Source organism: Zosterops lateralis (genome assembly GCF_965231275.1).
Source record: "Zosterops lateralis genome assembly, chromosome: 9".
NCBI classification, from domain to species: Eukaryota; Metazoa; Chordata; class Aves; order Passeriformes; family Zosteropidae; genus Zosterops; species Zosterops lateralis.
In genome coordinates, this window is record NC_139769.1 from 24082836 (window position 1) to 24107253 (window position 24418).

Genomic DNA, 24418 nt, shown 5'->3' on the forward strand with positions numbered 1-24418 from the left:
CTGCTAAAAGAGCAAACCAGCAGTTCTGCTAAACAGAGTTGTAGACTCTTCTTCCTCATTTTCAGGCTTCCTTCTGTCCTTGAAATCTTTACAGAACATCTTTAAGATTAATCAGAGCCTGGCTGGTCTTCATATTTTCCTGTGCATTCAGACTCTGTCTCTTGGTCTCAAATAAGTGGTTGTACACTATGTAATGGATTTTAAGTGTAATTAAGTGTTATATATGTTTTTTCTCTTTTCCAGTATTAAATAATCAGTGTTTGCATATATAAGGCAGGGTTTTAGGGGCCTTGAAATATTGTTTTCCCAAGGCAGACAGTTATCAATAGAATGTCTGATTACTTCTGTAACCTTTCACTGTGACATGATTGGTGATCTTAGAGATTGTTTCCAATCTAAACAATTCAATAGTTCTGAAGTCTGGGCACTGTATCTCCCTAAAAAGAATCAGTGAAGAAAATCTAACGCTGTGCAAAACTGATGGCAAATCCAATGAATAAAAATGGCAGCTTTTTGCTGCTTGCTGAACTGCATGAGGTCATCTGCTGCTCCTTCCCAGTGGAGGTTCTCTCTGACACTTGTCAGTGGCCAAGAGGATTCAGGAACATCATTTCTGAGAGGGCTTGTTTTTCTGCCTTGAATGTAAAGTCCTGAGCTTGTCTGTCTATAAGGTGTTCTGTAAGGATCCAGTCTGAAACACATGATTCAAGAGAAGCTAAATTGAATCAAATGCAAGAGCTCCTTCCCACTGTATTAACTCACTGCCATTTTTTTTTTAGTAAAGAAATAGAAGTAAGTGCCATTGCTTTGTGACTGCTATCCAAACTGATGGTAGTGCATGTGCTGTGGCACCAGGACATCATCATACAAAAAAGCGCTTTTATTTCAGAGTAATTTTTTGGCTTTGGTGTTGTACTTCTTGTGGCTGGATATGCATTTGCATACGCTGGTACGTTGGTCCTGTTCAGTGGCAATTTGCTCTGCAGGCACTCACACACCTGCTGGGCTGGCCACAAGGGGTTCAATGCACACTCCGCCTTCTGCACATTAAAATTACGATCTGGAAGAGCGGTTTGCAAAATCTAAAGCGTTCAGAATGCTCTTTGCAGGTTTACAGGAAAAGCCACAGGACTCTGGGAAATCTACACTTCCATTAGTAGGTGCAGTACACTTGAGTCAGGCTATCCATGTCTGTTTATTCCGGATCAGGATCACACATGTCAACTAAAAGCACGGCCTGGCAAGTGATCAGAGCTGGGCACCTGTGACCACACAGCTCAGTCTTGGTTTCGTAGCTGAAAATAATGTTCCCTGCTTCCCTATGGTTCCTTGTGTTAAGGGGTACAAATGCTGACAGCCCCGAGCCTGCGGTGCTCCTCAGGTCCCCAGCACTAACACTGCTGGAAATGACACCAGGAACGTGCTGCAGGTTAACGTGGGGCTCTGCTGCAGTTCTCAGCGCTTTCGCTGTCCTGCACGGCAATTTGTGCACTTGGATCATCCCTAAGTCCCAAAAAGCAGGTAACTGAGGTGAGTGGGGTTTTTAGGGTGTCTTGGGATGGCGGTGTCAGCACGGAGGTGCCCACGGCCAGAGCAGCCACAGAGGTGCTCGGGGGGGCTTCTCTGTGAGCGATACACAATAACAGTGAGGGCAGGGCCGGCGACTGCCGGGCAGGGCTTACTAAACCCTTTCATCTCCTTACCTCCCAACTGGCAGAAGCAAGTTTTTAAAGTTAAGCATAGCTTAAAATCCCTTCCTTACGGCAGCCCCAACACCTGCCCCGCGGCTGCCCCGCTCTGCCCGGGCACTGACAGAGGAGGAGGGCAAGGGAGGGAAGGGCAGGGAAGGGCAGGGCAGGGCAGGGCAGGGCAGGGCAGGGCAGGAGGGGCAGGGCAGGGCGATGAGCAGGAGGCGGTTCCCGGGGAGGCGGCGGGGCCGGGACAGCACAGCGCTGCCGGGCAGGGCTCCCAGCGGGCCCCGGCCACAAACAGGAAACCCCCAGCGGCCCGGCCCGGGGCGGTGCCAGGCACGGCCGCCTCCCCTTGTCTGTCCGTCCGTCTGTCCGTCCCGCCCCCGGCCCGTCCCTCCCGCAGCCCGGGGGCCGCTCGGCTCGGCCCGGCCCGGCCCGCGGCGGGCGCAGCGCGACACGTCCAGCCGGCGCCCGGCAAAGGCACCGAGGATGAAACTGCTGTGGAGAGCGAAAATGGTAACCCGCTGTCCCGTCCCGTCCCCTGCCCCGCCGCGGGTCCTGCTGCCCGGCCAGGCTCCGTGCCAGCGCTGCCGTGCCCGGTACCGGGCTTTGCTGTGCCCGGGATGCCGTGCCCGGTACCGGGCTTTGCTGTGCCCGGGGTTTGCTGTGCCCGGGGTTTGCTGTGCCCGGTGCCGGGGTTTGCTGTGCCCGGTGCCGGGGTTTGCTGTGCCCGGGGTTTGCTGTGCCCGAGGATGCCGTGCCCGGGGTTTGCTGTGCCCGGTGCCGGGGTTTGCTGTGCCCGGCCATGACGTGCCCGGTACCGAGGTTTGCCGTGCCCGGTACCGGGGTTTGCTGTGCCCGGGGTTTGCTGTGCCCGGTGCCGGGGTTTGCCGTGCCCGAGGATGCCGTGCCCGGGGTTTGCCGTGCCCGGTACCGGGGTTTGCCGTGCCCGGTACCGGGGTTTGCTGTGCCCGGTACCGGGGTTTGCTGTGCCCGGGGTTTGCTGTGCCCGGTACCGGGGTTTGCTGTGCCCGGGGTTTGCCGTGCCCGGGGTTTGCCGTGCCCGGTGCCGGGGTTTGCCGTGCCCGGGGTTTGCTGTGCCCGGTACCGGGGTTTGCTGTGCCCGGGGTTTGCTGTGCCCGGTACCGGGGTTTGCTGTGCCCGGGGTTTGCCGTGCCCGGTACCGGGGTTTGCTGTGCCCGGTGCCGGGGTTTGCCGTGCCCGGTTCCCAGCAGGGTCCCTCATCACACGCTCGCTGGAAGTTCGGGAGACATTCCTCTCCGCTTTATTGTCCTCGGGTTTTTATTTACGAGTTTTATCCTCTCTTCTTCCCTCCCCCTCTGCCCCCCTCCCCGGCTCTGAAGCTGCTTGGGTTTTTTCTCTTGTTCTTGAAATAATAGGTTTGGGGAAGAGCAAGTCACAAGCGCTTCAGATCCCTCCCTCTCCAGAGAATTAATATGTCGCTGTGTTTTAAGTGCTCTGTAGCTTCAAAGATTCAAGGCTGTTTGCCGAAGTAATTCAGCAGTTTTAGGAGCGCGAATCCTTCCCTAAATGAAAGGCCAAAGAGATTAATTGCTATAGAAAAGGGGGGAGGAAAGAGACGACTGCTAATCAAAACCAAACTCTTTCCTTAGAAGACTTTAAGCAACTATTTAAAATATGTGCTAGTCTAGGGAAAACAGTTAAATGGAAAGTCAGGGTACCTCGATACCACAGGAAAGGACAGCTTGCCAAGAAAATCTGCAGTGTTCCCTCAACCTAAGGGTATCCTGGGTCGCTTTGATTGTTGTGTTTACTTTGTGCTGCCCATCTCCTCTGCTCTGCCTGGAGCAGCACAGCACCTGGGACAGATTGTGGTCAGCAGAGAGGGGAAAACGTTCCTTTTCATCTTGTTTTTCTTTCTCCTTTTCCTGGCAGACCACATTTCAGGATGGGGGTGAAGAGGTAGAAGACGGAGCTGTCTACAATGTCACCCTTAAAAAAGTGCAGATTCAGCAGGCTGCCAACAAAGGAGCAAGGTGGCTGGGGGTAAGTGAGGCTGGCACTAGGGAGGGTGCTCATGGACTTCGGAGCAGTCTCCAGGGAGCTGAATTCCACAGGAATTGTTACAATATTAACTTCTAGCACTGACTGATCTCATGATTAAAAAAACCAAAAAAACAACAAACCAAACACTGAACCAGTCTGCTTGGGTCATCTGAAATAACACTCTCCTTGTGTTGACTCTTCCTCTTTTCTTGACCTGTGAAAACAATTTGACCAGCTGTGGCTGTGTATCAGGTGATTCTTGGTGCAGAAATAAGGATCTTAGCTTATGGCCCGAGGAGCTAAACATTTAACAGTTACTTCAGACTGGACTATGGCTCAATTCTGCTGTTAGGAACCTATCTCAGGTCTCCAAACAAATAGTAATGTTATTTTGACTGGTGAAGGTCCCTCAAAGTCAGCTGAACTTCCTCTGAACTTAAGGGAATATTGGTTTGTGTCTTGTTTCTGTGTTGCTTTCTTAGCCAGATGAGAAATTAATTGCATTTCTGCAAGAAATACAGCTCTGTGCTGTTTTTCAAAGCACGAAAGCTTTAATGGTAAGTAAAATGAGCTTAAATGCACGGAGTTGATTTGACATGCTGCTGAGTGCCTTCACCTTTATCAGGCCAAGTCCCTAGCTGATAAAGTTTCCTCACTTCATTGGAATCAGTGCAGCTGGGGCAGTTGGGGCCACGTCTGCAGGAGATGCCTAAAACTTATGTAGTATTTTGGGTGGTTTTTTTTTTTTTTTTTTTTTTTTTTTCTTTGTGATTAAAGGCAGTAATATAAGAAGTTGGCTTGATGGACTATCCTTGTTGGTATTTTAAAGGCTTTTAAAACTGCCCTGAGATTGATATCTAGTAGTCATTTTCTTGTGAAGCTCGTGTGACATGAAGCAATACAGCAGAGCTGAAACCAGAGTCGGGAAAAATAAGCAAATTGTGTCCTGCATACAGATAGTGCTTAGAGTCTCCCCTTCCCATGTTTCCAAGAAGTACGCAGAGTACTAATCAGAGCAGATAATTTCAAATCTGCTTCCTTTGAGTGGCAGATTTCCCATTTCTGCCTCCTGTTTTTACCAGGAAAAATACCACCAAGTATGTTTGAGTTCCTGTAACTTTCCCGGCTGGTTTTTTGTAAGAGGTGAAGATCATTTTGAATATGTCTGTGTCCCATAAACATAGTTTAGAAAAGTAGAATTTTTTTCCTGCTTGGACTGTGTTGTTCCTTGTAATAGAAGGAGTTTTCCAGGCCTTGGTCATGTTCTCAAAGGAAGGGAATGTGTATTTTTCTGCAGTCATGCCCACAGCTGATGCTGCCCATCCCAATAGGAGGACTGGGGACTGCAAGGTCAGGGCAGTGACTGTCAGGTTCCTGAGACTGTTGTTGGTTTTTTCAAGTCGGAATGTTTGTGGGGAAGGAGACAATGTGTCAGAAATCCACACCTGTTCTGGGTATAAATCTGTGACTTTGGCTGCCAGTCTGGTCTCTTTCATGAGGAAAAAACCCAAATCTTAGGAATATTATTTTAAAAATATTTTGGAACATATGGGCTGTTTGTTTCCCTTAAGCTGTTCAGAACATGAAGTATTTTAAGCTCTTCTTGTGATCTTGTTTTATTAATGGCTTTTTTTGTTGTCCTGAAATCAATAAATAGCCTCTAACCCAGAGCATTATTTATGAAGAGCAATCCCTGCCCCCAGCAGTTTGGCTTTGAAAAGCCAAATTGTCTCTTTTAGGACTGTCATCAGGTGACCTTTTTTTGTTGTTGTTGTTTTTAATCTGGAGTTTATAAGGGTGTATGTTTTTTTTTCTATATTTTGAAACTCATTAGCGCTAAATTAACACAGTGTTGGATTTAGAGATGTTGGTCTTAATTTTTTTGATGATGCTCTAAGTCAGGCTTCAGTTGAAGACTCAAGGTCAACAACCTATTTATATATCAGGCTTTGTATTGAGCCTTCACAGTAACAAACATAGTAACTCTCTTATTGATCATCTGCATGCCTGGATTTACTTTCTAAAAAACTTTTTATCAGTGTCAGTTTGTGTCCTGTAAAAGCCCACTTGGCAATATGGCCCCTTCTGAGGCACTGAGCTTCTCCTGGTTTGTTGTGGCAGGTCAAGTCTAGTAAACCTTCCTTAAAATTCTCTATCCTAAGAACCCATCCATGGGCCATGTAATGACAGCATGGCTTGTTTAAAGGCCAATCGTAAGATTCCTACTATAGCGCCATAAACACTTGCCTGCTGAAATAGAGAAACATCTTTCTTCAAACTTCTACAACTAACAAAAGTAAAAGAGAAACAGGCTTAAGCAGGCATCAGCAGTTCCAAAATCTCAGAAGTGTGAAGCTTTTGGATAATTGCTGAATTTCTTAGCTTTAAATTTAATATTAGACATCAAAGGATGCTAATAATAGCCACTGCTTTTGTCACCACATACTTAGTCACTAAATATTTAGCGAAGCTTAAGACTTTAAGCACTAGAGTATTAGGGAATATTAAAAGCTCTAGTGGGAGCTCAGTATTGTGAGAGATGCTGCACAAAAGCACTGTTTTGACTTAAAAGAATGTGCAGAGGTGATATTTAAGAGGATTGTCTGTACATACGTCTTAGCTGATGATTGGTATCAAGGCTTCAAAAGTCAAGTGTACCTTCTAGAAATATTGAGAAGGAAGCCCTGCCAAACAGAATGGATTGAACCAGAGAAAGCATGAATGCTTTTTTTTTTGAAAACAAAATGGATTTTGGTGTCTCCAGGATGCTGGAGAGACAGGAACAAGCTACAGAAGCCATGGAAGGCTGAGATACATGGCCTGACATCTTTGTGAGAGAAAAGGATGGAGAAGTAGAGATTTGTACATGTGGATGGAACATACTCGGAAAGAGGGGATTGGGAGTATTTGAGGTGGACAGTCATCATCAGTTTGGCATTATGTCAGGCTAGAAAAAAAAGGCATGTTGGTAACTGGAAGGGAAGGTTTGGGAGCACAGCACGGAATTCGATTGATGTGGTTAGAAAGAGTGTGTTGTGTTTTAAAACTTTATTTTCAGAAAGAGCCTGAAAAATGGGATTCAGCTTTCCTCTGAGGATGTGAATGCAGCCCATAGGGAGGCTGGATGTCAAAGAGGATGGTGCTATTGTCCTTGATGAAAAGACACCAAAGCATATAAGAGACAAATGTCTGGGGGATCAAGTTTGATCTTGAACGGACAGCCAGATACCCCCGTGAAATGAAACAGAGACAAGTTTAGTCGTAATATAGCCAGAAGTAGGTAAGAACAACCAAACACTGGATGTGAAAGTAGATCAGCTGCTAAACACCTCAATTTCTGTGGCCAGGAGTAATATGCTGATAGCATGAATGGCGTGTGGAGGTGAACTCCAGCCGGTGGTCTATGGGAAGCAGTAAATAGTTGAAGAGAAGGGAAAAAGCAGCGGTAGAGAAGTACGAGGGGAGATGAGGGGAGCTGGGGAAGAGGGAAGAGTGGTGCAGGAAAAGCAGAGGCTTGGTTGTGGTGTGGGCGGGTGGACAAGATTACTGAAATAAAAGCAAACAAGGTTTTAAAATGCTCTGAAACGACTATTGTCGAGCCCCGTGTTAAGCAGCTGGAGTGCTTTATCTCCCCTTTCCAGGAGTTAGGGAGGCATGGGCTGTGCAGCCCTGGGAGAGGAGGAATGGTGAGGAGTGAGCTGCTCAGACAGGAGGGGCTCCTGAATTACCTGCAAATGTCTTTTCCTATCTGAGTCCTTCATCTGGGAAGGAGTGAGGAAGAGACCTACAATGTATGTTTAGTGGGGCAGGTCACAGGAAATGCAGCCAGGAACTGGAGTTCCCTAAGCCTCAGTACAGATTCCTCACACCTGAAACGATTGCTGAGCTTTCAGAGTACATCCTCACCATCGATTTTCTTGCTTTACTGATGGATGATACAGACTCCCCTTCCTCTGAGTCTTAAATATCCAGATAACAGATAAACGGTTTGCTCAGTTATGGCCAGGCTGCCTGGCTTCGTTAGGCATGGATTACACACCTAGAGGAGATTTTAGAAGCTTGGTTTTTAGGTTTTGCTTTCTTTTCTTGGCTGCAGCTGAACTTCTGGCTCTGGGGTTTGTTCAGGCAGAGATTGATGCAAAATATAGCTTGTCCTAAAGTGTCTTTATTATTATAATGCTGGGTGTATAACAGAACATGTTCTTCCAAAATTTGTCAATGAACTGCTGTTAGAAGGGCGCTTTTCACTACCTTAAATGTTAGAAGAGGGAAAAGCTGAAAAGTAGCAAATCAATCCCTTAATATTTGTCCGTTTTCTTAGCACTGCTATTATTTGATAGTTACCTTTTCTGGGAATTTTGTGGTGTTTTGAAAACAAATTTTTAATTTTATAAAATTTTACTACTTCTTTTTTTTTTTGTTTCACTTAGTGTGAGTGATTGCCTTGCACTGAAACCTGCATGTGAGCACAAGTTTGGCTTCTAAACACTTCCACAGTCACATACATTGGCAGGAAGCTTGTGCTGGAGAGCTCAGACAGAAAAATATTGCAAAAACTTGTGGCTAACTAATCTATATCCCAGTTGGGACCTGGGACACAACCATCTCTCTGACTTGATCAGTATGTCAGAAAAGAAGTTTTAGTCTGGATTTCTTTCTTTCCAGCACAGACCTCCTAACTATGGATTGAGATTTAAGTGGTGCCTGGAATCATCAGCATTTAGGAAGAAGCAAAACCTCACATTTTCTCTGAGCCTGCTCCTGCCCTCCCACATGCCCTTCTGAGCCAACTCTGATTTCTTTTTCATCTTACCCTTAGATCCCAGATGTTCTGGTTGAGTGTAGTTTCCTGTGGAAGCAGCAGGCAATGGCTTGGCTGATCATAGTCCTTGCTGCAGCTTGCTGTTTTGTTTCTTGATTTAGAGCATGTGTTGGTCACTTTGGGCTAAAGCAGACTCTTTAATCAGGTTCCCTCAGCCTGTCCTGGCTGCCCAGACCAGGACCAGGGTGCAGTTCTGGCTGTATATTTGGCAGAAGCAGAAATGCAGCTCCCAAGGAGCTGACAGGCTTCCTGCAGAAGCAGAGCTGTGCTACTGTCCACTCCCAAGTCTCTGAGGGGCTGTCCTGGAGGAGAAAGAAGGATGGGGTGTGCTCACATTGGTTTTGCTTGGGGGAAGGTGCCTGTTGGGTGCTGGAGACCCACAAAGTAACGTATTCAGAGGAAACTGAATGGCTTTACCTATAGACGTGTACACAGTTATCCAAAAGAAAGTTTTGGCATCTCACTCAGCTTGTCTTTTGGTTTGGAGTAGGCTCTTTCCTCCTGTCCTTCCTTCAGTTGTGGGCATAATAGTACCATGGTACTACTATTCGCAGCCCTTTTTAATGACTTCTCATGGAATATTTTTCTCCTCACTTCTGGTTTAGGCTCCAGGGGTATCCTAAGTTGCAGTCTTGGATACAGTCATCAGCTGGTTAATAGAGGCTGTGTGTGCAACAGACACTCAAAAATGGAAACTGAGCCTATTAAGAGTTTTAGAAAGCCTGAAAGATTACTGTCCATTACTTTCCCAGTTCCAAACACAAAATGCATAATTAGAAGGGTGACTGGCTTTGTAGCACAGTGTTATGCTCTTGAGTGAGTGAGTTGAGTGTAAAACCTCCCACTCCAAGCTGCCAAAGCATGACGGGGTGGCAGTGCTTTAATGCTGTGGTGTTAGAAAGGCTGAGTTAGGGCTGGGATACCCTGGCGTGGCCGTGGGGGAGAGACAGGGGCAGCCTCCCTTCCTCTGCAGGGGCACCTCTTGCTAATGATTCTTACATTAAGTGGAATAACAAGAGTTAAGGGAATCTCTTGAGTAAAGCTGCTGGAGACTGTTTTGTTTCTGCACTGGTTGTGTGTGTCTACATTTTGGATATCTCCCAGCCAGCCTGCTCATGGACAAAACTTGCCCTTGGCATTTACCTGTGACATGCAGGATTAGAATGTCATTCTGTGCTGTAATTGCTTTCCCCTGGGAATTCCTCTGACAGCCAGGATGACTGTTTTTTTAAACTGTGCTACTTGGATGCTACAGGTTCTTCCTAAATTCCAGTGCCTTAACTGTCTTGCTGCTGACATCACTGAATGTTATCTTGCTTCCTTTTTTTAAGAAGCAGTAAGTGAAAGGAATAACTCCCAAACTTTGCTTGATCTGCAAAGGAGCTGGCACTTTTTTTCTAGATCTAGATCTAGGTCACTTGTTGGGTTAAGGAAGAGTTGGCAAGGAATGTGGCTATGTGTCATCTGCAAGCCTGTGAGATGCAGCACATGAACTGGACTGAGATGTTGTACAGAGAACTGCCTGGAGAAACCATTAGTTTCACTCTTTGGGTTTTGATGCCTTCATTTAAAGAACAGGCTGAAGCATTGCAAGTACGTTAGTCACACTTGGATTTAAATTTAACCTTGGAAAAGCTAATTAAAAATGTGTGTAAATGCACGTTTGAACTTGCATCTGTTACTACTGCTGGTTTTTAAATATAGAATTTCCTTTAGCCAGCACCATAAAGGGGTGCCCCTGTGTGAAGAAGCCAGCACAAAGTAGTCAGATCATGGCTTAGCCCCTTGGAGAAAACGGGGTTACTTTGTGTAACAGGGGTAAATAAATGCTAACTGGGTGTGGATCCTGCTCTTGCTTGTCTTTGTGTAATCACTGTGTAATGTCTTGTAAAGCAGGGGCAAAGGGTTTTGTGATGTCTTAGTGTTAAGATCACATTAAGATGGCATCAGAGATTGTAAATGATGATTCCTAAAGGGGATTGGAACCTCATTCCTCATTCCTGAAGGCTTGAGCAGCTCACCAGCAGTTATCTCTGGGCAGCTGTCGTGGTTTGCTCCTGCAGTCTCCCAAAAGTACTTTTGTCTTTGATTCACCCCAAGAACTGCTATGTTCAGTGGCCATACAATGAGTGACTTGTAATTCTTTCTGGGTGGTACACTAGCATGTAGGGCTCAACTATAAAGTATGTGTTAAGTTTTTACACCTTATGGAATAAGAATTTTATTGATGTATGAGCATGTGTGTTTTGTTTTAATGTGGTGTTTTTTTATTATTTTTTAATTTTATTTTAAATTTAAATAAAGTTTTAAAGCCTAGTGAGGAATTACATGTTTTGGACATGGAAATCCTTTCACTGCTTATGGAAATCCTTTTACCTTGGACCAAACTGAACTCATACTAATGCCTGAATATTGTAGTTCAGTTTAGCACCAAGCCACCAATAGGTGACAAAAAAATTAGGGACTGCAAGGAAAGCAGAAACATCCAAGTGAAGTGATGCTGGTCTTGCATTCTTACAGGACCTTTCACCCAAATAACTTTCAAAACATGGCTGCAGATTTTCTCCAGACTGACTATGTTGGATGTTGTAATGCAACACAGCACAAAAGCAGGATTTGGGTTGGATTAAAATTCAGCCTCAGTGCTGTGGCCTGGGTTTGGGAGATTCCCCTTTCATTTGGGAGGTGAGAAAGAGATGGGGAAAAAGTGCTTCTGGGACAATGTGACTTCAAAAAGGCTGGGGTTTTGAGGCTGCTGAAGGGTTTGAACCATTAAAAAAAAAAAGTCAGGGGAGATGGATTAGCTGTCAGAGCTGCATGGTAATATTTATTTAGTGGCTTCATAGTGTTATCACATGGATATCTTCTTCACATGTGACACATGCAGCAAGGAGCAGCTGCTTAGCAAGGCACAGAAGCACATGGAAACAATTTAGGACCAGAAGTGAATTAATTAAAACCAGCTGGGGAGAAGACCTGGACTCCTGAGTCCAGAGTTCTGTGGAAGCATTTGCCCGCCATGCAACAGCAGTTGTGAAAGGAAGCTCAAATATTAAGTTACAGCAGGGGAATGGGGGGAGTGAAGTGAAGCTTAGGAAATACTGCTAGGGAGATGAAAGTAAATCCTCGCTTGTTCCTGGTGCTTCTTCCCTCATCTCAAAGGTAGGAGAACTAGAAGGAGGAATCCCCAGGTGGAGAGGGATTTGGAGACACCAGAAAGGTGAGGACTGTTATATTTGTGTCTTGGTGCAATTGGGGTTGATATGCTAGTTTAACAATAAATCCTCACAGGACTGAGGCTCCATTCTGGCAGTGAATAGGAGGATATAGGAAAAGCCTTCATACAGTGAGTGGAGAAGGGACATGTTATCTCCGTGGTGGTTTTGAAAGCAAGGAGGGAAAGAAATAAGGGATTTTACATTGTGTGTAATTAACATGAAGGGACTTGCTGCTGGCAGAAGTAACCGAGTCCAGCCAAGTCCAGGAGGATTCAGAAAGGATTGAACATTTATATAAATAATGAGAACAAATGCATGAGAGTCCAAACAGAAGACATGAGCTTTTGTGATTTAGGGATAAAGCAAACATGTCCTGCAGCTGAGAAGAGTCTTTTCTTTTAGACTTGTTACTCTGAATGTTATGGGTCTTATTTCTTCACATTCCTCTATAGCATCTGGCCACTGTTAGAGGAGGGAAAACCTCTAGGTTGGTTTGAAATGACAATTATTATGTGTGGCTGTTTATAAAGTTCTGGTTTCAATTTGTTTGCAGCAAATGTTTAATGAGGGAGAATAAGATTGAACACAGGTACTTATCAAAAGGATCATGAGGACTTTAACGCCCAGGAGGTGTCAGGGCCTGAGCTCTAGCAGGTCACACAGAACAGGAGTTTGGTGTGGGCTCATTTTCCTGCAGCCCTGCAACCTCCTCCTGGTTGAGGAGAACTCTGGGTGCTCAAATCTTGCTCTTTTTTATGTGTGTAAAGCAAACGTTTTCATCTGTGCAGTTTTAGACTCTGCAAAAGTAGGAATTGTGTGGGTTGCCCTTTGCTTTACCCCATTCAGCTTCATAATAGCTGCTTTAAAAATGAGGCAGCTTGAGCAGAACAGGGCTCCTCTACATGTGGGCTCCTCAGACTTTTTTTGGTTTGCCTTTTGTTGTCACTTCCAAGCATTGGGCTGAAATATGTAATGTTCTACCTACTGTAATCCTTCAGGTCTTTTCTTGGGTCTGTGTGCCACTGTGGGACCTCTGAGGGCAGGACTTTCAGCAGACATTTTCTCTGGCCTCTCACATTTATCTCTGTTCAGTTGCATAAACCATCTATCTGTTGCACATCAGAGTGTAGCTCACCTTCAGCAGCTTTGGCAATCAAAATGAGATTTAGGCAGCTCCACCTCAGGTGTGAGGCTTTGTGCCACTTTGCATGGTGACATTCAGTAACCTTTTGCTCTGCTTGGTTGCAGACTGATGGAGTTCTGACTTTTCCCTCTGTGCCACCTCCATGGCTGTGACAGCAGCCACTGGTGCTGCCCCTGGGCCACAATGGCACTAAGGAGGTGTAGGCATTTCAAGTGCTTTTGTGGAATAATCCTGTTATTATAGTGTATTTCATCTATTTCTCTCATATTCTTCTCACTTTTTTTTTGTCTGAAAGGAGTTTAAAGGATTATTTTCCCCTCCCACCCCCTCAGCTGCTTTGTCCTGCCTTTCTCCCTATGGAGACTCAACCTTTCTTCCAATCAATAGCTGTTTCTTCCTTTCTGGGAAGTCCAAGGGCTCTTTGTGCTAGTAAAACAACATGTTTTTCATACTAAGTGGCATTTTCAATTGAAAGATCTCAGAATGATTGAACAATATGGAATGATTGAATGCTTTGAGATAGCCCTTGGCCTTCAAGCTGGAGACTTGTGGTAGATCTCATTAGACTGCCAGATCCCAGTGGCTCCTTGTTAGTATCTGTAATCCTAAAGCGGAAATAGACCATGGGATTAGACCTAGGTAGGTTTTTATTCTGTCCAAAATACAGTTTATGCCCCACACAAGCTTGCATGTATTGAGTAAATTGAGTTTCTGCTTTGACTTGAATTGAGAGCAGGATGTCCTTCAGTTGTTTAGAGGATTCCTGTGGATAGATCTTGTCAAATGAGTTCATAACATTTCAGAGAAGTGTTGGTGTTGGGATGCAAACAAGTCAGTACACCCATCTAGATTAGCTGTTGTCTTCAGTACAAAAGAGATTAATTAACTAAGTGCTCCTGAGGTGCATTTGAAGCCTGATTTAAATATTCCATGCAAATACAGCAAGAAAATTATTATGAAGATACAGCTCTGCTTTTGTTTGCTTGGTTTATAGTAATCTCTGGCTGTACCTTGGATGCATTTTGTGTTTCTTAGAGTAGAAACCCTTTAGGGCAGGGCTGGTGTCTTTGGTGTGGAGATGGCACCATTGTGCTGCTGTTGGAAATGCCCCATGAGTAACAAGAAGTGTTTCACTTGGAAGGCAGATCTGAAACCTTTGCATTCCTCCCGTGGAGTGCTTCAGATTGATTCTGGCTGTGCTCCGGGCTCCTGGCTCTCTGGAGCAGAGAAAATGTGAATGAACTCTTGCACACTTACTTAAAGCATGAGGCTTGCATTCTTCCTGCAAAAACAGGCACTTTGTTCAGGAAAACATCAGGTGGTCAGGGAGGACAGGACAGGGAAGAGCAGAGGTATGCTATTAACTCTGGATGGGTAATTAAACAACAACCCCCTCAAAAGAGAAAAAAAACCACAATGTGGACAACTTCTGATTTTTCTGGCATTTTTTTTCTTTTTTTTTTTCCCTCTTTACTTGCAAGCTATACTTGTTTTGCATTCTGACTCAATACTTCCACATAATTATGTGTTTTGATTTATGCCCATCGCCTTAGGATTTCAGTCCAAGTGCAACTCAGCATTTTTAAACCAAAACACAAATATCTGCAGAGGGTTCAGGGCCAGCTCACACCGTTTGTGCTGGGGCAGCAGAGGAGGGTCCATGGCTGGAGCTGTAGGTGGGAGGATGCAGTAATTCCTGTAGCTGTGTGGTAGTTTGGTTGTCACACACTTCTGTTGGTCTGGTGAAATGCAGAATTTCTCATAGAGAAAATACCTCTAGGATTGGGACAGGGATGTTGCCATGGCTTGCAGACAGACACACATGTAGCCAAACACAGTCACCCCCTGGTTCTATAGGGAGCTGTGTGTGCAGGAGAAGGGCACCAGGAGATGCCATACTCCATCCCTTGTGGTGTCCAGATAATGCAGTAAAAATGCAGTTTGGCCTGGACTAATGATTGAGTTAATATTTTTGGACTCTTTGAGCACGTAAATAAATATTCAAGCTGGTAACACTTAATATTAGGAAACATTAGCTTCCTATTCATGCTTTTTCTACTCTGACTCCACCCTGGAGAGGCCTCTTAGCTTCAAAACAAAGGGTAGTAAAAAGCACAGCCATGGAAATGAAGTTTATAATGCAGTTTAGGTATGTTTTCATGTTATGGTCATAAAAGTGGTTATTGACTACTAACCTATTTCTTCTTAAAAGCTTAGAAAAATTTGGCATTAGAGATTGCTCACAGTAATTATGAGACATGTAAAAGCATTTCTTGGGTATTTGTTGTTCCACAAAAATACCTTGTTCCAAGTTCAGTTTACTTTGAAATATGAATCAGTCTTCTGCTAAGTATTTTCTCCTCTGTCAGAAGGCATTTCATCTCCCCTCACCTACAGGTTAAATTTCAAGTATTCATACTATTAGTAATTTATCACTCTTGCCTTGTTTACACTGGATACAGTGGCAGTTTACACTGATTTCCTGCCTCGGTATAAATTGAATTTCTGTGTACTGTGTGAGCAAGCTTTACAGTGTGAAAGGAGAGCCAACAATACAATTAGGAGGAATAAAAGCATTTTGGGTTATGTAATATGCATTTGTGCTACTCTTATGCAACAAAATTATTACTTCTGGCATCCTTAAATCCATTTTGAACTTAGCCCTGTTGCCTGCTGCCTCATACAGGAACCTCTTTGTTCTTACTGACTGAGCAGAAAGTGATGATGAGCTGCACAATTAATGTAAATTACATTTCTGGAAGGAGATAAAAAATAGTGTGACTTGTCACAGGACAAGTATTCTGTTGGTACTCAAAAATCATGGTACCATGTGAAATCTGTCTGACTGTTTTAGTGGTAATATCAGTCATCCCCTCTTTTTAATACACTTGGTATTTGTTTAAAAAATTACAGCATATTTTAGCATTTTTCATGAAAGAAACATGACAAAGGGCTTTGCTGACCACTGTTTCACAAACAACATTTAAATAATAGCTTTCCTCTGGCATGTCTTAGGGTAGGCATAGAGTTGTCATCATCAAGGCAGCTTAGAAATATTGCATATAAATACAGAATTTGCTGTGCTATGAGATTGAACCTCTCAGTGTTTGTCAGATGGCAGGTGCACTGTACCTGTCCCTGTAATCTATAATCAGAATCACAAGAAGGTGTTTCAGACTCAAGTGAATGTTTGAGCTGTCTGCCACCTTTTATATCTGTTTTCTCTGCTCAGCACCTCTTCTCCCTTGTGGCTCCCAGTAATGGTTCCGGGGGGTTTAGTACCTCCAGATTTCCAGGGCAGACTGGAGGCTGTGAGAGTGTGGGGAAGGAGGAAGAGGAGTTAAAATAAAGGCTGTGAGCAGAAGCAGTAATTACCATTTCTGGGGCACAGGGGAGCTGCCCCAGCTGCCTTTACTTTCTTAGGGACCCTCTGTAATCCATACCTGGAAAAGCTGTTAGTAGTTTTCACAATTAATCACTGCTTGCTTTATGGAAGTCCCAGGAGACTTTGTAGAGCTCTTCTCTCAGGAGACACTGTCTAACACTTCCTTTGGCTCCAGAAGTCGAAATACTTCAGAAAACGAGCTGAGTGTACTGCTAAAATGGGCACTAAAAGCCATTTCCTTGCCTTCATCCTGGTGCTCTGCTCACTTAGCTGTTTATTATTTTGAATATTTATTTACTGCTTGGTTTGGGGATTGGACATTTTGGTGTTTCTAGGCACTGAAGAGAGGAGGATACTGAGTTTTACAAATAATTTCTTTCTAATACAGAAGGCCTTTGGGAAGATACTTATTATGCAGCACATTTATTTACTGGATTATAAGAGTGTTTGTAGTAAATGTCATTTGATGACAAATATTCCTCCAACAATGTGAGATGCACATGACTAAGAGTCTTACCTGACGTACTGGTTTCTTTTTCTTGCTTTTCAGTTTTAAACTAGGAACTTGCTAAGCTTCAGTGTCCAATCAAAACCACCACAAGGAATATTTCATAATGCAAGTTATGAAAATAATACATCCCTGGCATGCCTAAGAGGGAGCAGGGTTGTGGTGAGCTGCAGATCTGTGAAACACGACAAACAAAAAAAACCATCAATAATCTGGTGATTCATGTTCAGTTAACCCAATGACAGCACCAAATCAGACAAGAGAAGAGGGTGAGCACCCTTGTATTGGTTTTGTTAAAAGTCTTTTTAGCAAGAGAGGTGAGAGGCAGGACAAGAGGGAATTTTTTGTAGGTAGGAAGCAACGAGAAGGTAAGTGCATAAATTGTACAAGGTAGAGATGGAGATCTGGAGCTGTTCAGGTGATTTTTTTTCTTTTTTCTTTAAAAACCTTGTATGCTGCACATGGATGACTTGATTCTCAGTGAATAATATGGCTACGTTCCTTTGCTGCACAGATGCTTCTGAGAGGGTAAATTCAGAGCAGGAATTTCTATGTTCCCATGGCTGGATAAGCTCCAACATTTGTAAGAGCTGCACAATGCCATTTTAACCTAGACATCTTTGAAGATGCAATTTAGCAATGCACTTGCTAAAACTCCTTCAGATGTACGCAGAGAGAGGTGATTTGTGAATTAGGTTTCTTTACTTTCGCTTTGATTCATGTAGAGCTGGTCCCACAAAATCCACCAATATCCAAATGAATCTAAATTTGCATGGTTTCAGAAGGTGTGAGAATGCACAGCTCAGCACCATGGAATGCCTCTTGTTTCTTATTTTCCCCGGAGTGGATTTAAATAGCTGCAAGGTGTCCGAGTGAAAAGGTCTAACTGAGCAGCAGCATTTGTGTAAGAGGCTTTTTTCCTTTTCTCTTTTCCCCTGTAAATCTGCCCCACAGCTTTTGTGACTGTGTGCCTGCTCTTCAGACAGATACCAGCCAGGCTGTGAGCTCCGAGTAGAAAACAAGAATGCCTTTTGTGTCATGATCATGGAATTAATTGGTCCTGGAAACTCTGGGTCGCTGCCAAGAATGGGTATTTGTGTGGCAAGAAAGGAAAGGGAAAAGGCGGGGTTTTGGAAATCCAGGAATCCCTCTCCTTTTGGGAGCTTAGGAAAGAGTTCATCAACTTATTTTGGCGTCTGAGTTTGGTGCAGTCTGCAGATTTATGGTGGTTGGTTGGTTTGTTTATGTGTGTTTGCTTTTTGGTTTGGCTTGGTTTTGTTGTTGTTGTTTGCTTTTTTTTAAACAGTATCCAAAACGAGGAAATGAGAGTTAGTGGAGAGAATTCTGTGGAGAGCTCTGGCGTAATTTAATTTCATGTCCAAGTGCACTGTAGGATAAAAGCCTCTGCTTTTGTCTGCAGGACATCCACTGCTGGCCACCCAAGCCCAGCTATGCTTTCCTAGTTCGTAGGCTGGAAATTCTGCTCCAAATTCCCAGTTTTCCCCATGCAGGCTGTTGGCTGTGCTGCTCCAGATTCCCAGTTGTCCCCCCTGCAGGCTGTTTGCCGTGCGGTCGTGGGGTGGAGTTGGGAGTCGGTGCAGATGGATGTCAGTCTGTCTGTCTGTCTGTCTGTCCTGCGCCCACGGCACAATCCCGCTTCATCCACTCGGTTATGAGATCCATTAAGGTCTTTGTTGGAAGGAAACACTTTGTCAAAAAAGTTGTTCGTGTCTTTGCAGTTCTTTACCAAAATGCTTAACTAAACAACTGTTGTTTCATCTGTCTTGCTGTTTTCTTTAATGATGTATGTCTACATGTTAAATGAGGGATATTTCAGCTTTTTCTTCTCTTAAGATACTTACATTGGATACTTATATTTCTGGAGCTTTTCAAGTTCAATCGATGTATGATTTGATTTTTTTTTTTTCCTTCCCCCCCCCCCCCAAGGATGAGTGTAGATATTAAAGATACATGTTGGAGAACCTGTGTGTAAGGAAGCAATGTGAAAAAAATAAGGTTAAAATCACAAAGAGCATCTAATTCTTACTTTCAGAAGGTTAAAGCAGACTCATATTTAGACAAATAGTGACAGTCTTGATTAGAGCGCTTTATTTTGGTTTAATGTGCAAGTTACTGCACTCCAGGCACATTTCTTCCAGCATAGGGTGCCTGTCCAGTAAGTTAATAAAAACAGAGTGGAAAACTCCATCTGGAAAAGCTGTAAGTTTCAAGGAAAGTGAAAAGTATTTAAAAATCTGTCAAAGTTGGTAAAAATGCATTTAAAGTGTTAGTTAGATGCTCCTGAAAATAACTGCAGAATTTCCAAATAAAACAAACCTTTAGTGAAGTGGTAATGTTTCAAATGACTGAGCCTGAAGAATATTTGCTATCTCCTTTTCTTATTGGTCATCTCAGGGTTTTTTTTAGTATTTTTTCCAGTCTGCATAATAAAAAACAAGTAGGTTGGTTTCATTCCACAGTTCTCACTTCCAGAATCTCAACAGATAATATTTGCATTGGAAAAAACCTGCAGAGCAGTGGGGCTTTTTGGGTGAAAGCAATTGTTTCCAGTGATATTTCTAAGGCAATGACTACAGTTCTGTATGTCTGTTTGGGTAAGAGCCTGGTTCTGTACTGATCAGAGTTTTAACTTTCCTCTTCATCTTGAGTCTCTAATCCCTCTTGCTAGGCTGTGGCATTTATTTAGGTAATGGTTTATGGTTAATTTATATTCCCACTGGAGCTTAACAGGTGGGAATAAGCTGGGAATAATTTGGGCAAGGCTTTTCAGGCTGGATGTGTTTTGTTCTGCATGGACCTCTTCTGTTTTAGCAAGAACTGTGTACATAGGTCATGTTTTGTGCTGTAGAACTGTGAGATGATCACCTTAAAGACAGTGGGCCCCTCTGAAGGTACAGCACTACCAAGGGTTAGTAAAGCTGTTGGAATTAAATCACATCAGTGCACACACAACCTCAGAAAATAAGGGTTTACAAGGATATACCTCCATTTAATCTTTCTACATTTGCTTTAAAATGAGGCTGTCTGTCTTATAGGAAGCTACTTGCTCATCACTTACACTTGCAGATTATTAAGGTTATAATCTGTTGCTTGAAAAATCAAAGTGAGATTTTAAAAGACATAAATCAGACTATAAAATGCCATATCTGTTCGTTTTAGAGGACCAAGAAAATGTTACCAAAGCCCTGAAATGTTGAGGTGTCTGTTAGACTGCTGGACCCGGTGTTGAAGGAGACAAAGAGGAGCTAGAGAGCTTTTTTTGTTCTTTGGATGCACAAAAGGGTGCAAAACTGGTGTCATTTGTTGGTGTCACTAACAGTGCATGGTCAGCATGCACCCCTGTCAAATACTGCAAAGAGCTTTAGGAGTGTTTTTTCCATGGCAGTGGGTAGAATGTTCCTTGAGCAGAGAGCTCTAAAGCAAACATGAAAACTCCTTTGCCTTTGGGTAGCCTGGTCGTGTCAGTGAAGAGATGCCCTCTTGATTAAATCCAGACTGAGCAGTTTCCTGTTAGCATGAAACTCAGCCCACAAGGTCTTATTCTCAAAGCCTGTTATTGAGCTTGTCTGCCAAGTCCCTTTTCCTTTTAAACTTGCAGGCAGAATTGCTAAAGTAATACAAATACAAGCAATCCCAGAACTCTCACAATCATTTCTAAAAGTTTGATGTTTTGCTGACAAAGTTTTAAGTATTTCAGAGACTGGGTTGGTTTTGTTTTGCTTTGGTGGGGTTTTTTTGGGGTTTTGTTTCTTTTTAGCATTCTCCTAATGTGATGTCTTGGGGAAGTTGCAGTGTTGCAATTAATGGAAAATTTTGTGCTTGTATCAGTCTTGGAAACAGATTCTGCCCTTGTTTTGAATATACTCAGATGACTGAGTGAGAGGGTTTTATGTGCCCTGAGTAAATATGCCTGTGAGTGGGGCAATCTGCTAGATCAGAAATTAAGAGTTAAATACAGTGGTGCAGACTTTCTTCCCTGTCTGAAAGTGGTTGTATTGCGTAACTAATTATTTTCAAAGTGTATCATAATTGTAAGATGAAGAGTTAGCAAGAAAATTTCAATTTTTTTTATGCAAACAAGTTTTGCGTAAGGAAAATTTGAATGTAAGAGAGTTACATATCCTGCTAATAATGTTTCTGTAATGACAATGTCATACATAATTTTAGATACACTTTCAATTCATTTTTATAATTCATATATTTCCAGATGCACCTTTGAGTTGGATATATTACAAGTTACACACCTTTTAAAAAGCCATAAGGTCCATGGAACAAAATGTAGCAAAATATTTCCTTGTCTAGTCTGATGTGTGTTTGTTTGTTTGTTTTCAATACAGGACAGTAATGTTGTATTTTACTGTTGCAGCAAGGGTTTGTTGGATCTCATTAAGCTGGGAAATGAGATAGCAGAACTTTGTAAATAATAGTAGAGACAGAGCTTTAGAATGATGTTAAAGACATCTATATTGTTTAAAACTGAAAAGGATGTCTATTAGAAACAATTCCAAAGCAGCGGAGGGCAGTGATGTAAATAGGAAGTGGGTGGGGTATCTGTTCTTAATTATCTTATTAATAGATTATTTTTTTCCTTTGTGTATCCTGAGCCAGAGTTGGTAGTTACTGTCATTAACATGTTGTCTTTCTGCCCTCAGTTTCAAAGTGTTTGAATAAATGTTGGACGTTTTATATTTATAATCCCATTTTATATCCCACATACTTTACAAAACAGGATTTAAACCAGTCACAAAAATAATTTCTGAGCTGTCCTCTAAATAATAGCATAATTCAAGGAAATGTTCCTTCAGACTTAAAGCAGGCTGTAAGCATTTAAAACAAATGCTGTTTTAAAAACATACCCAGACACAATCCCAAACTGTAGATTTATGGACAAATATTGTGCCAAGTGGAAACTCTAAGACAAAGTTGGAATGTTAGAATGCCTTGTTTGTGAGATGAGTTTGACACCCTCCTTACAAAAATATCTTGAAATGTTTTTGCACCAAATGTGTTCTGACCTTGAGTCCTGTGTAACACCCCTAAGTTGGTATTTTCAGCAAGGGAATCACAAGTGCCAGTGCTTAAGTTAAGTTATGGTCATTTCTCATGTTTATTCAGAAGTTAAATGAAACACTGAATTATCACTTCTGTTCCCTTCAGTAATATTGCTCTTTGTGGGATAATGGTTTGTCTTTTAGATAATAATATATGGTGGAATCATGACTTAATTTGATAGTGATCACACTGTAAAATGTTTTTTTTTTTGAGCATGTCAGAGATGTTTTAAAATGAAATTATTTAAAAACTCCATTATTTGATACAGCTTTTGGTGCTTGGAGAGCACTAAAAATTGACAGAATCATTTAGTAACTGGTGGTGGCCAATTCCTGTGCAAACATAGAGTTTAATCTGTGTCAGAGATCTGTCTCCTGCCTGATTTTTGCACTTTGTTTTTGTTTCCTTTTGTAGGGTGAAGGAGACCAGTTACCCCCAGAACACACTGTCAGACAGTATGAAACATCCAAGATCAGGGCTATAAAAGCTGGAACTTTGGAGAAACTGGTGGAGAACCTGCTCACAGCTTTTGGGGATGCAGATTTTTCCTACATCAGCATCTTCCTTGCAACATACAGGGCCTTTGCTTCTCCCAGGGCAGTGCTGGAACTTCTTCTGGACAGGTAAGAGCCACTGCTGTGCAGTGGGAATGGACACATCATTTACACAGCAGGGGGAAGTTGTCAGGAACTCCTTCCCTTGCTTTTAGTGGGCATGGATGTAATTACCTGTTGTCAAGAATACTGGAAAATCCAGAATTACAGCATAAACGTCCAGTCTGTAAATGCATTGCTGTTCATATCCCAACACTCATCAAAGCATTGGTAAGGAAAGCGTACCGTGTCTGCCTGGTAAAGAACCCAGCTGGACCAACACAGCAAAATTAATACAAGTTTCCTCCAAAAAACCCACCAGAATGCATGGGCTGCAAAGTCATACCTAGAATAGACTCCAGAATTTTATTGGATACCAGTATTTTCAGACCTAGCTCTTCTTGTTTGGACCAGGGATTGTACAAACACAAGAATTTGCTATCCCCTTCTATTCCATCACATGAATATGCAGCCATCAATTTTTGCAGACAGCTCAAGAACTGCTAAATGTTGAAGGAATAGCTTTTATGGTCAGACTGTTAAATCATGACTGCTATGCCTGCATAAATGCTTGGAACACTCAGCATTAGTTTCTCACCCTAAATTCTGAGACACGGCTGGGTCAGGGGTCCTCTTATTTTGGGAGTGTCATATTTGCTGCACTTTCAAAATCTTTGATTCACAGAAATGGTTGTTCTGGCATGAGGTAATTAGGACAGAGAAGTGGCATAAGAACTCCTAGGGTTTAATTTAATTGGCTCTCTCTATCTTAGGTAGATAAGGAACAAGGCATGGATAAATTATCTGTGCTTTCCTATCTGAAAAGGATAATCCTGGCTGCTTTGTAGGAGTGCTGTCTGGCTCAATTAGTAAAGATAATAATAATAACCTGACAGTCAGGTGAGCAGTCAGCTGAGAAGAGAGAAGCCATTCTGGAAAGCAGACTTGGTTACAATTATATTGACTGTTCTGTGCTTTATCTCTCAGTCCATCCTAATTCTAGTTCAGAATGTGGGAAATGATAAAAATTGATGGTGGATACATACAAGAATATAAAGACATTGATGGTCTAAGGAAGTTGGTCCTGCCTTCCTCCTCTCACACTGATTTAAAGAAGTGAAAATGTCTGGAGAACAGCAGGAAAGCCCAGAAGATCTGTCTCCACAGACCAGAACTCTTTTTTCTGAGCCCAGTTTTGATCTTGCTGACTTGTGTACCTCTCTGAGCAAGTTAAAATAACCCCCTCCAGAGGAATGGACTGCCTGATCTTGAAAGAATCATCCCCAGCCTTTTCTAATACGTGACAGGACCCACAGGAAATCCTAGGAGGTTACCACTTCCTTCCCTTCTCACAGATCATAGGAGCATGGTGCTTAAGAATCCATGGATTCTCATGGCTTTTTGTATATCATGGGTAATATAGAATTTTATGGCTTGAGAGAAAATACAGATTAAATTTAAGCTGTACACGTTAGAATGATTTTAGTTAGAATTTTTCCTCAACATGTAGTTGAGGAATATGGACTTGTGAAGAAAAGCAGATGTTATAAGAAAAAAGATTGAAAAAAGATGGGTAGTAGTTGATTTTAACCAGCTTGGTTTTCATCTCTAGATTAGTTGGGAATAAATAGCCCAGAACATGCATTTCTGCAACTTTGTTTTTACTGACACTTGTTAATAATCAGAGCATAGAGACTAAAGTGGGTGTCAGTGCATAATTTGTGTTTTGCTTTGTGTGTCAGCGAAGTATCTATGAAAAAGGCAATATCTTTTTTTTTCTTTTCTTTTTTTTTTTTTTTTTTAAAGCAGCACTGTTTTGGTATTTCTTGACAGTTTCAGTTTCATTTGAAGAGCTTGAGCCCTGTCACTTATTCCTGGGGATAGAGCAGGGTTGTGGAGTAAGGGAACAATTAGTAGTGCTGAGCTCTTGTTGTTTGGTGCAAGGGAGAGCAGTGA

At 42.8% G+C, this 24418-nt stretch overlaps 1 protein-coding gene across 2 annotated transcripts in view; it reads left to right on the forward strand.

The window, feature by feature from the left end:
• The first annotated feature begins 2118 nt into the window (after nt 1–2118).
• Nucleotides 2119–24418, forward strand: part of RGL1 (ral guanine nucleotide dissociation stimulator like 1) — a 53396-nt gene continuing 31096 nt past the window's right edge. For both annotated transcript variants that reach the window (XM_083867824.1, XM_083867825.1), the window contains exons 1-3: nt 2119–2207; nt 3609–3719; nt 22284–22492. In XM_083867824.1, the coding sequence (XP_083723950.1) occupies nt 2181–2207; nt 3609–3719; nt 22284–22492 (347 nt within the window). In that variant the 5' untranslated portion in view covers nt 2119–2180. The remainder of the gene's footprint in view (nt 2208–3608; nt 3720–22283; nt 22493–24418) is intronic.